The sequence below is a fragment of the Phoxinus phoxinus genome (genome assembly GCF_949152265.1).
Source record: "Phoxinus phoxinus genome assembly, chromosome: 2".
NCBI classification, from domain to species: domain Eukaryota; kingdom Metazoa; phylum Chordata; class Actinopteri; order Cypriniformes; family Leuciscidae; genus Phoxinus; species Phoxinus phoxinus.
In genome coordinates this window covers 21,067,030-21,082,488 of record NC_136877.1, presented here as the reverse complement: position 1 = coordinate 21,082,488, position 15,459 = coordinate 21,067,030, and the positions used below count along the sequence as shown (strand labels likewise).

Here is a 15,459-nt window from a genome sequence, read left to right as displayed (position 1 = left end):
ACTGAGTAAAAGTGATAAAAAAATGAAACACCTAATTACTACTGCGTATTCACAAGTACAAATAGCGATGCAGATTAAGACTAGGTGATTTCCAAGGCAGATATTGACTTGGGACTATATCATGGTGAAGCACAGGCGAAGCACTGCTACTTGGGCGCAGAGATATCACGCAACACATGAAATCTGTCAACTTACCGGCGTGACCTGAACCGAGTATCTTCGCTTTTGGATTGTGTTGAGTTTTTCAGTCGGCATATTCCCCCACACTCACACCACCAGTTTGTGTTGGCTCTCATCCTCACATCCTCAGGTTGTTGAGCGATCGCAACCTCCTCCTCCTGTTGTTCTATTTCCAAAGCACGCAGCTCCTCTTCTGAAAACTCTGGTTCATAGAGATATGGTTCTGGATCTTGACTGTCTGAGAAGTCACCCTCTTCGTCTCTCACAAAATCAGCCATGTTCATCGCCATTTACTATGTCTACTGTAGGAAAAATAGCCAGCTACTATTATGTTGACTGGGATTTCATGTGTTGCGTGATATCTCTGCACTCAAGTAGCAGTGCTTCACCTGTGCTTCACCCTAATATAGTCCCAAGTCAAAATCTGTCTAGGAAATCGCCTAGTCTTAATCTGCATCGCTATTTGTACTCGTTGTGAATACGCAGGCCACAAGAAGTAATTAGGTGTTTTTTTATATCACTTTTACTCAGAACATGCTAGCTAGCAACAAAAGATTCCATTCATTATGCTAAGCTAAGCTAGTGGCGACCCTGCCAAACTAATGGCGCTTTTCCACTGCACAGTACCAGCTCGCCTTGGCTCGCCTCACCTCGACTCGACTCGCCTCTGTTTGGTTTTCCACTGTGTAAAAGTTGTACCAGTACCTGCTTCCAGGTACTTTTTTTCGTATCACCTCCGGCGAGGTTCTAAGCGAGCTGAGGCGATACTAAAACGTGACGTGACACACGGGAGACTGCTGATTGGTCAGCGAGAATCGTCACTATTCACTGCGCCATCATTGCACACGCCAGATTGAGTATCCTGAATAACCCCGGCATTTTTAAATAGTTTTGCCAGAGATTGCGTGATATACCCATTACTAATATTATGTAAAACAGCATACACTCGATTTCCTCCATTGTCCTGTGTGTGTGGGTAGCGGGTGTGTGTCGCGTCGCTATGACGACCACCAGGTACTATTGTGGAAGTACTATGCAATGGAAAACGGAGCGAAACGCGAGCCGAGCCGAGCTGAGCTGAGACGAGCTGAGTCGAGTCGAGCTGGTACTGGTAATGGAAAAGCGCCATAAAATGCATGCACTGAGACAAAAGTCTAAATCTAAGAAAGACGGTGATTAAGCTCATATTACATGTGCAGTGCTACCAAATCTGGTGCTGGTGCTACAATCTGTAGAACTTGCTGTTTGAGTGTGTTACGTCCAAGGATGTATTTGTTTTGTTTTCTTTCTTTTTTTATTTATTTTCCCCTTTCTCCCTGTTTCTCTCTCTCTACTTCCCATAAGCAGAAAGGAATTGCTGCCACCTGACGCCAATGATCGGGTGTAAATCTGCTGTTATTGGAGGAGAGGAAGCTTTGGGGGCAAAAGCAGCACCATTCCTCAGATCAGTTATTTATTTGTAAACTTTTGTTGTATTGTTCTTTATCATACAAATGTATATTGTTGTTTATTTGGGATTAGTAGAGAGGTGGGTGCCATTTCCTTTTGATTTAATTTTCTCTTGTTTTAGCTGAGAACTGTTAGTGTATTTTGTACTTGCTTTAAAAATTTTTTTTTTTTTGCGTATTGTCATGATCTGCTTTTATTTGTTATGCATGAATTTCTCTTTTAAATGTCACAAATAAATTGAATGTAATTAATTGTGATGTAAATAATAAATATGCTGATGTACATGAACTCAAGTAACTTTTTTGGAATTTATTTAATTCAATAGCATTAATAGTGTAAAATAAATGAAAAATAAGTTGCAGTAAGGGTATTGTACTGTAAAATTAAACTGCGGTAAGGCATCTTACTGTAAAATTAAATTGCAGTAAGGAAATCATACTGTAAAATTAAATTGCAGTAAGGGTATCTTACTGTAAAATGAAATTGCGGTAAGGCCATCTTACTGTAAAATTAAATTGCAGTAAGGGCATCATACCGTAAAACACATTTACAGGTAAGCTACTGTAAAGTGGAACTTACAGTAACTTACTGGCAATAGTGCTGCCAGTAAGTTACCGCAAAAATACAATAATATGTCTAACAGTGTACATTATTTGTGGCTGACACTTATTAACAGAGTGTCTATTTGGCTTTGCCTTATGTTTTGACATTTATTTTAGAAAGATTTTTTGATATTCTTGTGTAGGAGATGGATCTTAGCAAAAATAAAGCTCTCTCTCTCTCTCTCTCTCTCTCTCTCTCTCTCTCTCTCTCTCTCTCTCTCTCTCTCTCTCTCTCTCTCTCTCTCTCTCTCTCTCTCTCTCTCTCTCTCTCTCTCTCTCTCTCTGTCTCTCACTCTCTCTCACACACACACACTACTACAATAGCATTGTGTCTGTTTATGTGACTTTACCTCCTCTGCAGTGGAGTTGTGTTTAACATTTTTTCATGTCAGTTTCAATAGCCTTAAAACATAAAACAGACCTCAAATTCCTTGGGATTCAGTTTTCTTTTGTTGACTTTATCCCATCAGGTACATGAATATAACCACTGATTAGACCACCAGACAACATTACACACAGAATGATGACTTTAGTGTCTTGCTTTCAGGAAACTCCCTGTAGAGAATAATGCATACTTAATTTCGGTGCAATGGAGGGATGCTGTCAGCCTAAGTTCGAAACATTTTGGTTTTCTAATTGTTTTGGATCTAAGAGGTTACCCAAAAGGGATGCTCTGTGTGTGAGGGCAGATATTGTGTTTCCCTTTTTATTATTTGACACAGTTTAGCTTAAAAATGGATAATTCAGAATAATTCAGAAGGGCTGACTGTTGCTGTTTTATTTTATTTTACTTTTCTTTTAGTTCTCTAAATGCACAGATAGGTCGGCCTGGGGTTTGGTGTGTTGCTCAAGAGCAGAGAGGTTCTCTGTAACTTTCCAACGGGATGTTTAGCAACTCGAATCGTAGAGCTGTTTATCTTCACACACATTATTATGCGCTCACAATTATGCACATTCACATGCGTACCGGCGCACTCAAACAAGCAACTGATTTAAATGGTTACCAGATGTAAATGAAACTGGATAAACAATAGAAGTTTATCACACATATATGCATATACTCGTCATCGTCACAAGAATAATCTGATTGTGTTGCTTTGATAGGAACACCAGGAACGGTCCTGAACTGTTATACAAACACTTTGAAATTATTTAAAAGGGGCATCTGGGAACCATCAGCGTGTTTTTAAATACAAGTATTTATGTCGCAGTTCTCATAAGGGACCACGAGCCAGGTTTCAAGGATCAGGAGACAAATATGGTCAGGGCTCAAGAAGTACATGAAGTGGAAATCGGACAAGAATTCTGAACAAAAATAAGAGCATGGGCTGAGAAAGACTTTTTAAGGAATAAGCTATTGTTTGCTCTGGATGGCTACGAAAATCTCTTCAAAGTGAAGTGAAGCAGTTTCGCAAAACTGTTTACTTGATTGTTCTAGTACTCGAGCGGTCTTGCAACAATATTTATGGGCCTCTGATGTTTTTGTCTGGGTCTTGTCATGCGCTCAGGTATGTCTCTGCATAATGTTTTAGTTGTTTCTGATATTAATGCGTGAATATGATTTACACATAGACATAGCAGCCTGTTATTTCATGTTCCCTGTCAAATAATTATTTTTGTCATTGGCGGAACATTGTGTTTTAGCACAATAAACGCTCAATAATAAGCAGTGATTGGCTATGATTCAAGGACACCAAGATTTTATTCTTCAATATGTTAAATTTCCATTGTCTATTCTAGATTTTCCTTTTATTTCAGCTACAGCCTAGACTAATATATTTGACACAATAACTGATTGTTTTAACTTTCAGTTTCAATTTTGCTATTATGTTTGTGCTGCCAACACTGTCTAATTTGGCACAATCATCATTATTTCATTGTATAACTTTTGTAGATAGGTGTAGGCCCTATGTATTTTTTTTTTAACAATCACTACGACCCATTTCTCAATGGGTCACTTTTTCAAAGCTCTTCACACAGTTCTCTTTACCAACTTTCAGCTTGGCACAGCAGTAAATTTCAAATTCAGAATGCACTAAAACTACCACAACACTTCACATGTCTCAAATCAACTCATTCTTCCATAAAAGGTTTTCACCCAACAGACATACTTTGTCACTCATAAAACAATGACCTAAAAAAACACTAACAATGGGCAGCATTATACAATGTTTTCTTTTGGGGAACAAATCGTTACAAAACAAGAATGACACTCAACTGTTTAGAATTCACTGCAGTATATTATGTTATATGTGGTCCATGTTTACATTACAGAACAAAATTGATAGTTTTTTTATTTTTATGTTTGGAATATATTTCAATATGGTAGGCTATTACTGTAGAAATGTAGCAAATTGTTGTGTATTATGTTAGGTTTTAAACTTAAAGGGATAGTTCACTTTGAAATTAAATTTTGGTATGTTTTAGCTTACCTCAAGGGCATCCAAGATGTAGGTGTCTTTTTTTCCGCAGTAGTTTCAATTTTGATATTTTTAGGTCAAACCGTTTTTGTCTGACAGTCATATCATGCAGGTCCACGGTCACTGTCTCAAAGAGCATGCACAGAGTCCAAATTAAAACAATTCCCCATCGTCCAAATTAAACAATTCCCCATCGTAAGTACACATTTATGGCCTAAGACACGAAACGAGCGGTTTGTGGGAGAAAACGAACGGTATTTATATCGTTTTTACTTCTTGTAACACAGCCACGACCAAGTGATCTGAGGGCGCGGGCGCTTCCTTCTGTGTGACGTGTACGCAGACTGGTGAATAGACATATACACACTAGATGTCGCATTAAAGACATTCGTTCCAATGAACTGCCGTAGCCAAGGCGACATCTAGTGTATACATCTATGCACCAGTCTGTGCACACGTCACACAGAAGGAAGCGCCCGCGCCCTCAGATCACTTGGTCGTGGCTGTGTTACAAGAGGTAAAAACTATATAAATACCGTTCGTTTTCTCACACAAACCGCTCGTTTCGTGTCTTAGGCCATCAATATGTACTTACGATGGGGAATTGTTTAATTTGGACGATGGGGAATTGTTTTAATTTGGACTCTGTGCTGTGCATGCTCTTTGAGACAGTGACCGTGGACCTGCATGATATGATTGTCAGACAAAAACGGTTTGACCTAAAAATATAAAAATTGAAACTACTGCGGAGAAAAAAACACCTACATCTTGGATGCCCTTGAGGTAAGCTAAAACATACCAAAATTTAATTTCAAAGTGAACTATCCCTTTAAGTCTTGAAAAGAGAATGTAAGTTAAAATGGGCCTGTAAAATAAATTATGTAATTTGAGAGCATTTTGTGCCAAAGCAATGATAAATAATCCACAATTTAGCACACATAGACTGCTGTTGTGCTCACTGTGTGAAGAGTTTTGAAAAAGTGACCTAAGTAATAGGTCCTAGCGATTGTTAAAAAGAACACCTATTTATTTAAGTCTTGGTCACACATGCAGTTTTGTCTCATTCTCAACTCTTTATGGTCTCCTCTTCTTAGGGGTTTCAAGATGTGCTTGGGTTAGTAGGGTTTGATTGTTGAGGGTTGGAATTTTTGTAGTGAATACATTTTATGAACACCATCTGCTGAACTTTTTAGAGCTCTTAAGCTAAAAAGGTACTCTCACTGTTCTCTTGAGTTGTTCTGTGTTGTTTCTAGTTAAATTTTTGCACCGCAAAATATAAGGTACATTATTGACAGTATATCCTATAATCACTTTTATATCCAGTGAGTGTTGGGTGTAATTCATTACTAAGTCATTAATTACTGCAATTTAATTGCGTTTCCATTGAAAAAGTAAAGTAAGGGATCTTAATTGCGCTGTCATTTGATTACAGTTGCTTCTGATGTAATTACATTAAATACTAGAACAATCTATACACAGTAAAACAACAGTGGATTTAACATCAACAGTTAAATATTTTGCTCAGTTCAAGGATAATTAATGCAATTTTATATTATTTATTTAAAATTATTACAAGACCAGTTTCATGTCTATCCCTGAATTGTTTAACTGGTCAAAGTTGATATGGGATTTAGAAAGTAATTAGTAATAAGTACCGGTAATGCAATAATTTTTAGAGAGAGAGTAATTAGTACAGCAATCAATTGAATTGAATATGTCATTTTTTATTTAATTAGAATATGACTTTTTTAGAGTAACTTACCCAGCACTGTTTATATCCTATAAACACTTGATCCCAACTGGAGTGGTGTGGAGTGTGTTTCTTCGTAGCTGATATACACTCAAATTTGCCTATGTTCCAATTAACTATAATTATATCATAGGCATGCACTTAATTTAGCCTGAATCATAACATGACTACATTCAAAAATATTTTAGACAAGATTTCTTGTACGTCATTTAGGACGTGTGTTGAGTTTGTTATGGCTGCTTGGTTTCTTGAAGGCAAGTGTTTCTCACAAAAGCTTTTGTGTCCAGTAAATGATCACAATACTCCTGATGATTGATGGTGGTTTGGGTTTCAGTAGACTTTGAAGTATGTTGTAATTCTACATGTGTTTGTGTTTTGCTCTTCCCTTCGTTCATGACCTTTTCTTTTTTGTTTTAAAAGAAGGGACAGTGTATGTGAGAAAGAGAAGGGCAGAGCGGAGGAGGGGGAAAGGAAAGATTTTGTGTCTTGTATTGCCCTGAAGACTCTCTCATCTTCCCACTCTGAAATGACACGACATTAATGAACATGTTGCTCAGCCAGTCAACACAACAGTAGCTTTTCTGTTGTTTTACCAGTACAGTTTGCAACTTATATCTCAATGATCCTATAAAAGATTGTACATGTATAAGGGATGCTTACAGTTCCATAATATAACACTGAATATATGAATTTACAATAATAACTCAAAAAGAGATGGCCTCACAAATAACAGTTTACAGTTACTTGCAATCGAAATACTGGTATCGACAGGATATTTGATGGGTGTCATGCTGTTTTCACTGATCTCTTAATAAACAGCACAACCTGTGACCTTTATCCTTTTCTCGACACCGGTTGGCATGTTGCGTGACCACAACTCGAGTGGAAAGTGACCTCCCACGTGGACACGAGGAAACAAGGAAACAAGATTACAGACACACTCCTGCTTTCAATTAAACCCTAGTGAGATGACAACTCACACATTCATTTAATCAGTCAATGATTGGGTCTTTAGAACCAGAGAATCAAGCTAAATTGCCTCATGTAAAGGTTCAGTCACTTCGTAATTGGTTTTGGAGGCATAGATTTGATTCTAACAATTTAAGAGTACTTAACACATTTGGTACTCTAAAAGTGGATATGTGAGCATCTCTCAGTTATAGAGCAGGACATGACTTTGTGTTTTAATCTAGTTATTCTAGCATTATTCTAGTAAGCATCAAGGTCAATCAGCTGCACATTTCCTTTCAGTAATTGTTTTAGCTTTCAGTTCTTCTCATTGTTGTCATCACATCAGATGTGCCAACACATGTGACTACACACAGGATGTGAGCTGTCAGAGGAATTACATTAGGTCAAAAAATATCCACTAGCTATTGTATGTTTACCCAATACAGTCCCGCTGCCAAGTCTAAAACTAGCCATCCTTGAACCCAAATTAAACAAAGAATCTCAAATAGTGTTTTTTGCATATAGCATGTTTTAAGTGCTTAGACCTTTAGGCTTTTTTGTGTTTTAAGTATCCCATACATGGCCTTTTAGGGCATGTTTATCAAGACATGTTCCTATTAGGGAGAAATATCTAAAACTGTGAATGTCTAAAAATGTCTCTTGAAGACTGTTGGGAGTGAATGTACACCCTTTAACCCCAACTTTTGCTGTACAATAGTTAATGGATGGTTAGTAAGAGGTGTGCAAAGCACTTTAACGGCACTATATCACTTTCAGCAGGGTAAACCCTGGAGATATTGTTCCAGAATTCCAGCTCAGATCAAAAACACATGAATCAGCTTCCCTTTAAAATGACAAACAGGTGTGTTTGAGCTGGGTCACGACCAAACTCTGACAAAAAAAAAGGCAGGCGGAGACTAAAAATAATGCTTTCAATGTTTCACTTCTGCTTTCTTTCTTTCTTTCTTTCCCCGCCTGTCTCTTTCTCAGGGTGACCATACGTGGGCCACCATGCTGGGGCAGAGCGTGAGGCTGCAGCCGGTTGCCATCCAAAGCCTCTCAGAGCTGGAAAGAGCACGTCTGCAGGAGGTGGCCCTTTACCACTTGGAAAGAAGAGACTTGGACTTTAAGATCAGCATTCCTAGAGGTACATTTCCTTTACAGTAATATGCGTGACAATTTGTAATCAGTAGTGCATAGATTTAAATGCACGATAAATTGCAGAGTCACAGATATGATTGTTTCAGACAGATGCTTATCGAATGCCCAAGAAATCCATGCAAATACATCACAGTCAATTCATAGGTATTTTTGGGGGATTTCCAAAAATAAATTCTTCAGATAAGATTCTGCAACAAGGAAAAGGCAAATGTAAGATAGAGTACAGCAGTGCCGTACCAACACGATACCTAGATTGTTAAACACCAGTGTTGGCTCATCATGACCTAAAAATAGGTTCCAGGCCTCTTCGTCACTGACAGCAAGGAAAAATAAATTCTAAATCCAATTTGTAAAATGTAATTAACCATATTATTGTGCATATCTGTAAATAGTCTTATATATTTAGTTGGCTGTGTCTTCAATCAAGGTTTTTTCTACAAATTCGTCTGTCGCTCGGCAGAAGTAGCCAAATTAGGCAGATGTCAACATAGACAGATTGGATGAGATTTCATTATTCTTTGAAATCCATAAGCAAAACTATGCAAGATAAATATTATAAATTTGTCATGTTTTTTTTTTGCAAACATATTTAACAATAAAAACATAACATACACTTAAATACAAACATAACTTACTCAAATCCTTCCCCCTCCATTATAACCCTGGTCGATAAAATCGATAAAAAAAAACACACACATACAGTGCTTTATATCAAACACTCCTGTAAAGCATTAAGCATATACTACAACTTCACACATCTATAGCCTCTTCAATATCTCCTTCTTTAACAAATCTCAGGAACATCTCCCACAATTTCGTAGAATTCATAAGGACTTCCCCTTGATCACATATGTAAGCTTCTCAAGGGCCAAACTGATAAGTTTCTCAGCCAAAGTCCAATGGAAGGACAACTTGTATTCTTCCAGCAAAGTAAATTTGTCATGTTAATAATTTTGTATATTGTTGAGCCTTTGCAGTTCATTGTACTTTTATGACATTTTAGTTTTTGGTTTTAAAGACAATTTAGTGTACATTTGTACAATGAACATTTTTGGTTCGGTCGAGTTTTGGGTCATGAATCAAAACCAGTTTGTTGCAGACAGTTAAACATTAAAGGGTTATTTCACCCAAAAATGATTACCCATAATTTACTCACCCTCAACAAGCTGTCCTAGCCAGTCCTATGTGTTTGTGTTTGGAGGTATCATGTGAGAGTCCTCTTTTGTCCTACCATGGAAAAGCACATTGTTTTGTGGGAAGTGGTATTCCCAGCACGTACAAGCTACTTCACATGGTCAGATCAGGAAAGGTCTTCCTCTATTCGCTATAGAAGTTTTCAACTGGTCATCTGTGAGAAGACCTCCGACGGCACTCTAGCTGACCCATGGGGAAGCAGCCACCACAATTTATGGAAAAATTTACGTAACATTTTCCTCCCAAAGGAGAAATCTGTCAGATTCAGCCTGGTGGTTTACTCAGCCGCTCCTCTTGGAATTGTCATTAACGTGTTTGGCAGCTATTTTGAGGGAAGATGAATGTCCTTTGGAGAGTTAAATTAAACTTTGTGAAAGACACTTAAGAGAATTCGGAAAGCATGTCATGAGTGATTGACCTCTGCGTTTAATTTTCTGGTTAGCTGGTGGCTATTTGAAAGTCGCATTCTTCAAACTTGCTGCGTGCTGTTTAAAATATTGTGATTCTTAATCTTTGTAAACTCTAGCTGTATGCAGGCTGAAGCTGTTGACTTGTTGTGATTGTTTTGTTTCAGTCTCTTGCTCCTCTCTGCTTTGGCCTGAAGAGATTATTTATCCTAAATCTGCGGGTTCTGTTCATTCCCCTAATCATCCCTCTGATGGGGGCTTTAGCCCATGATGTCTTGGCGTGTGGGGAAGGTTGGGGGCAGTTGCCATAGAAATAAACTCTCATTTCCTGCAGTCATGGGAATATGACCCCACCTAAAGCCCCTCTGCTTGTGCTACAATCCCTTTTTGTTTTCTCTATCTCTCTGGACATTTCAACAGGATCTTTTACATTTTTCTCCTCAGCTCCACAACTCAGACCTCTTTATGAATTCATCTGATTCAAACCAGTCAAAGTATATCTTTTTAAGTTCAAGGCACAGCAAAATGCCACCAACATACCAGAACTTAAGGAGTTAATTTTTGATGGTGTAAATACAACTATTGGTTTGAGTTTAAAATGTTGTGGAGGAAGTTTTAACCCACTAAAGTGAATCACAATTAATCCCACTTTTACCGTTCTCCTGAGGGCCGTATAGACAGAGTACATCAGGGTTATGAAAACACACAGACAAAGGTATTTTAGTTTAGCTACGTAATTTCAGCTCTAAATTTGGAAAGAATGCTCTTTCTCTAGCAAAAATGATGGATAATTGTGGCTGTTTATCTATCCAGGAAATGTTTTTGCTTCCAATTTTGTGTTCCTCACAGCCTTCACTGAATATGAAGGTTTCATATAGTGCTTGCCTTGCCAGCTCTGTCCCCATTCTTGGTGCTTAATGGGTTTTGCTTCACTGTCAGCCATTTAAATGGAACACATTTTAATTTGGGGAATGGAAGACTTGCTGTTACATGCCTCATGTTTGTGTTACTGAATGTGCCACTAACTATTTTATGTGTTGAAATGTGATAAACATATTGCATTTGGTATGCAAATCAGAAGCTTTAAACATTAGAATTTAATACAATGCCATTTATAAGTTTCAGGTCAGTAAGATTTTTTGGGGTAAGAAATTAATACCAATTCAACAAGAATGGATTGTTCCGGCGTGGCACTGTTCTTCTGAATTTTCTATTCATCAAAGAATTATGAACCAAAAAATCACTTTTTAAACAATTACATATAATAATATATCATACATTTTACTGTGGTGAGCATAAGAGACTTCTTTCAAAAACAAAAAAATCGTATGACCCCAAACTTTTGAAAAGTAGTGTATCATTTAATTTAGTAACATATTTTGTGTTAGGATATATGTATATATTTTTTCTCTATTATTGTAAAATAATTGTTGTTTCAATTAAAAAAAAAAGTAGGTTTTAATGCTTGACTTATTAAGTTTAGTTAAATTGGATATTTAAGTTATCTCAACAAATTATAAGTTGTTTTTAACTAATTGCAACATATTTTTTTACAGGTCTATACACAAAACCAACCATAATCTTGTTTTTTCTTTTTCTCCAGAGATTCGTAAGAGAAGGAAATCACTACGGAGAAAGTTTGACTCCTTCTCAAAAGAAAAGAAAGAGCGAGGTAAGAGATGATCATATTACATTTATAACAGCTCTTTAAATCTCATGCAACCTGTGTAAATGACTACAAAATATTGCACAAAAAAATGTTGTTGAATATCCTGCTTTATTTTGAAAAATCACAATACAGAATTAAAATGGTTTGAGAGTGGCGAATTACTAGTCTTTAAGTGTTTGCCAGCATTCCTGAGCACAGATGGTCTTGTATCTCTGATAAACAACTGATATATACTTTGTCATGCCTTCAAGTGATCTCTTTTATTTTAAATCACGATAAAATGATAGTGAAACTTTAAAATTTCATCCAAATGTCAACTAATATGTGTACACTTATATGACTCTATCTTCATGATTTCCTTGTTAAATCATTACTTTAATAATAGTAATAAAAAACACTACAACTAATAATAGTAATAAAAAACACTACAAAGTCTTTTTTTAGTGAACATGGCAGAATAGAGACTTAGCAGTTACTTAAAAATGGCGGCTCCCTCTGAATCCTCAGAGTCTGGTTGCCAAGACTGTTTGGTGGGTCACAGTTCTTGCAAATCTCCCATAGGCCTTTAAGACACACAGCTTTAAGACTTTAAGACATGGGATACTTTACATTAATGTAGCTTTACTCTTAACAATCTGCATCCCTGCAATGCATGTTCATTCCTTTCTATTTAGGTGTTCATCTTAGTTTTTGTCTTTGTAGGGATCATTTTAGAAGCTCAAATACTGGATACTGACTCACATGCTGAAACCATCTAAACGATTCTGAAACTGTTAACAATTCCTTCAAACTGTATAATGTGTGTAAAACCAGTTTACGTGAGGAGGCTCATCAAAGACTGGAGAGCTGCTTTTTGCAGACTTTTGAATTGTATTGAATTTTGACAGAATTTGACAACTACATTATCATTCGAAAGTTTAGGGTTGGTAAGATTTATTATTGTTTTTTAAATAAATGTTGCTCACCAAGGCTTATTTAATCTAAAATACAGTAAAAACAGTTATTTAGCAAAGTTACTATTTGAAATAAATGCAAAGCTGAATTTTCAGCATCATTATTCCAGTCTTCAGTGTCACATGATCCTTCAGAAATCGTAATATGCTAATTTACTGCTCAATAAATATTTTATTATGTAATAAAATGTATTATTTATTTATTATTATTTAATATTTTAATATGTTTAAAACAGTTTGATGAATAGAAAGTTCAAAAGAACCGAATTTATTTGAAATAGCAATCTTTTGTAACTGTCTTAAATGTCACCTTTGATCAATTTAATGCATCCTTGCGGAATAAAAGTATGAATTTCTTTTGAAAAAAATCGTACTAAACCAAGTGTATGTTTGAAACACTATAATACTGTGTTGTTGCCTACATAATAATGTTGTAAATAATAATAGTAATGCTTTATTTCAAGGGTCCACTTCCGACAGTCTACTAACTAAAAGTAACCTTGCAACTACATGTCAACTTATTCTACTAACCCTAACACTTAACCCTAACCTATAACAGCCTCCTAATACAGTAATGAGAGTTAGTGGACATGTAGTTGCAAAGTTACTTATAGTTATAGTATTTAACTTTGCTTGAAGAGCTCAAACTGATCTCAGAGCTGCTCTGAGCGCTGGCGGTGCTAAAGCATCACTGATTCCTCAGTCAGTCGGATTTGTTTGCCCGTGTTCCTGGCATTCTGCCAAACGCCTGCCACCTGTAACCACAGTCTGGCACTTGTTTTCAGCATGTGCGTCAGCTCCAGGTTCAGGCATACTGTGGCGGGAGGGGAGGGCTGAATGGCTGTTAGGGTAGAGGGAGGAACATCTTTAAAGAAGACTCAATCCCCATATCCATCCAGCTTATCAGAGGACTAGCGGCCAGTGGACCAGACCAACCTGACCCGCCACCAGATATTTAAGCCTTGGGGCAGCGGTAGAAGAAAAGGGATTGTGAAGAGGGGAGGGAGGAGATGAGAAGAGATGACAAGACGAGGCTGCTTTGCTTTTGTGTTACTTTCCCAGCCAAAACAGATCAGCTGTAAGCTCAGTGTAGTCCTTTTAGGGTGTTAAATTGGCTATTTAAAAGTGCTTTACGTATACATGTCTTTGTACCTTCCCATCGATATAAATAGCTTGGATGGGTTAAGTTCAATTACAGTTAAGCTGCTTTAAAAGAATACGTTAGATAAAGTTTTTTTTTTTTTTTTTTTAAATAATGCATGTGAGATCCTGCAGAAGTGGAATTGATTTTTAAAGTGCTGATCCGTCTCATGTTTTAATTAGTTTAGCAATCAGTCAATCAAGTAAAATGTCAACTGTCTTAAAGGCGTACCTACAGATGGACCTAAAAATGGACAAACTAGTTGTTTTTATCATTGCAATTTCTGGTTAAAAGACAAGGTAATATTGTAATGTGGTTACTGGTTAATAATGTGATCATACTGAAGCTGAAACATTATAGTGTTTATAAATACGTTCAAGTCATGTAAAAATCTAAATGTGATTTGTGGCAGATGGATTTTAAATGCAACATTATTTAACATATGCAAAAAAAGCTTTATTTAACATTAAACGTGCAGTTAAATTTTCTTTTTTATTCTTATTATACTTTCCCCTGCTGATTAATCACAGTAGCCTACATTAACAACTGTTTGGTGAAATGTTGTTTAAATATGTAAATAATGCATTTTCTTATGAAATGTGACCCTGGATCACAAAACCAGTCACAAGTCGCACGGTTATGTTTGTGGCAATAGCCAACAATATTGTATGGGTCAAAATTATCGATTTTTCTTTTATGCCAAAAATCATTAGGATATTAAGTAAAGATCATGTTTCATGAAGATATTTTGTAAATTTCCTACCGTAAATATATAAAACATTTATTTTTGTGAGTCAATGCAGCACAATCGCGGTGGACAACTTTAAAGGCGATTTCCTCAATGTTTCGATTTTTTTTGCATCCTCAGATTCCAGATTTTCAAACAGTTGTATCTCGGCCAAATATTGTCATATCCTAACAAACCATACATAAATGGAAAGCTTATTTATTTAGCTGCCAGGTGATATGCAGGTATAATTTGCTTACATTTCCAGAATAGTAATCTGAACATTGGATAAAGCCAGGAAATAACAATTACAGAAAAAAAAAAACTAATTTTGAGAAAACTGTTTAAAGATATGTTTTGTAATTGAAATCTACAGACACAAATAGATAAAGTGTAATACAATCAAACACTTAAATGTGTATTTTGGATGTTTTCTTTCCATTGATCTGGAAAAAAAAGATAAGTTATGGAGGCAAAATAGCCCCAAAATGTGTCACATTGCAACACATTTCCTATTGGTGAATGGTAAAGTATAAATATTTTCTTAACAAAATGTGACCGCTCATATATAGATTGTAAGCAAGACCAAAAATAGTGTTGTTGAAGCACTGTAAAGTGTGTAAATGAACAAGAAGAATAGACTGATGATTGCACATAATACATGTCATTGCAATGTATTCGAGTCATTATTTACCAAGATAAGGAATGAGTATGCCATTTTTCACAAAGTCCCTTCCTGAAATGTAGTGTAAAAACTAGCAGTGTCCTTTCAGAACATTTGACATGTTTCTTACATCTAAGAGAGTTAATTGATTTGTAAACTACCGAGGCTTTAAAGCGTCTACTTAAATAGAG

At 36.4% G+C, this 15,459-nt stretch overlaps 1 protein-coding gene across 4 annotated transcripts in view; it reads left to right on the top strand.

The window, feature by feature from the left end:
* arhgap36 (Rho GTPase activating protein 36) overlaps nt 1-15,459 on the top strand; it is a 44,104-nt gene that overhangs the window by 18,022 nt on the left and 10,623 nt on the right. For all 4 annotated transcript variants that reach the window (XM_079584497.1, XM_079584496.1, XM_079584499.1 and 1 more), the window contains exons 2-3: nt 8,343-8,499; nt 11,718-11,786. In XM_079584497.1, the coding sequence (XP_079440623.1) occupies nt 8,343-8,499; nt 11,718-11,786 (226 nt within the window). The remainder of the gene's footprint in view (nt 1-8,342; nt 8,500-11,717; nt 11,787-15,459) is intronic.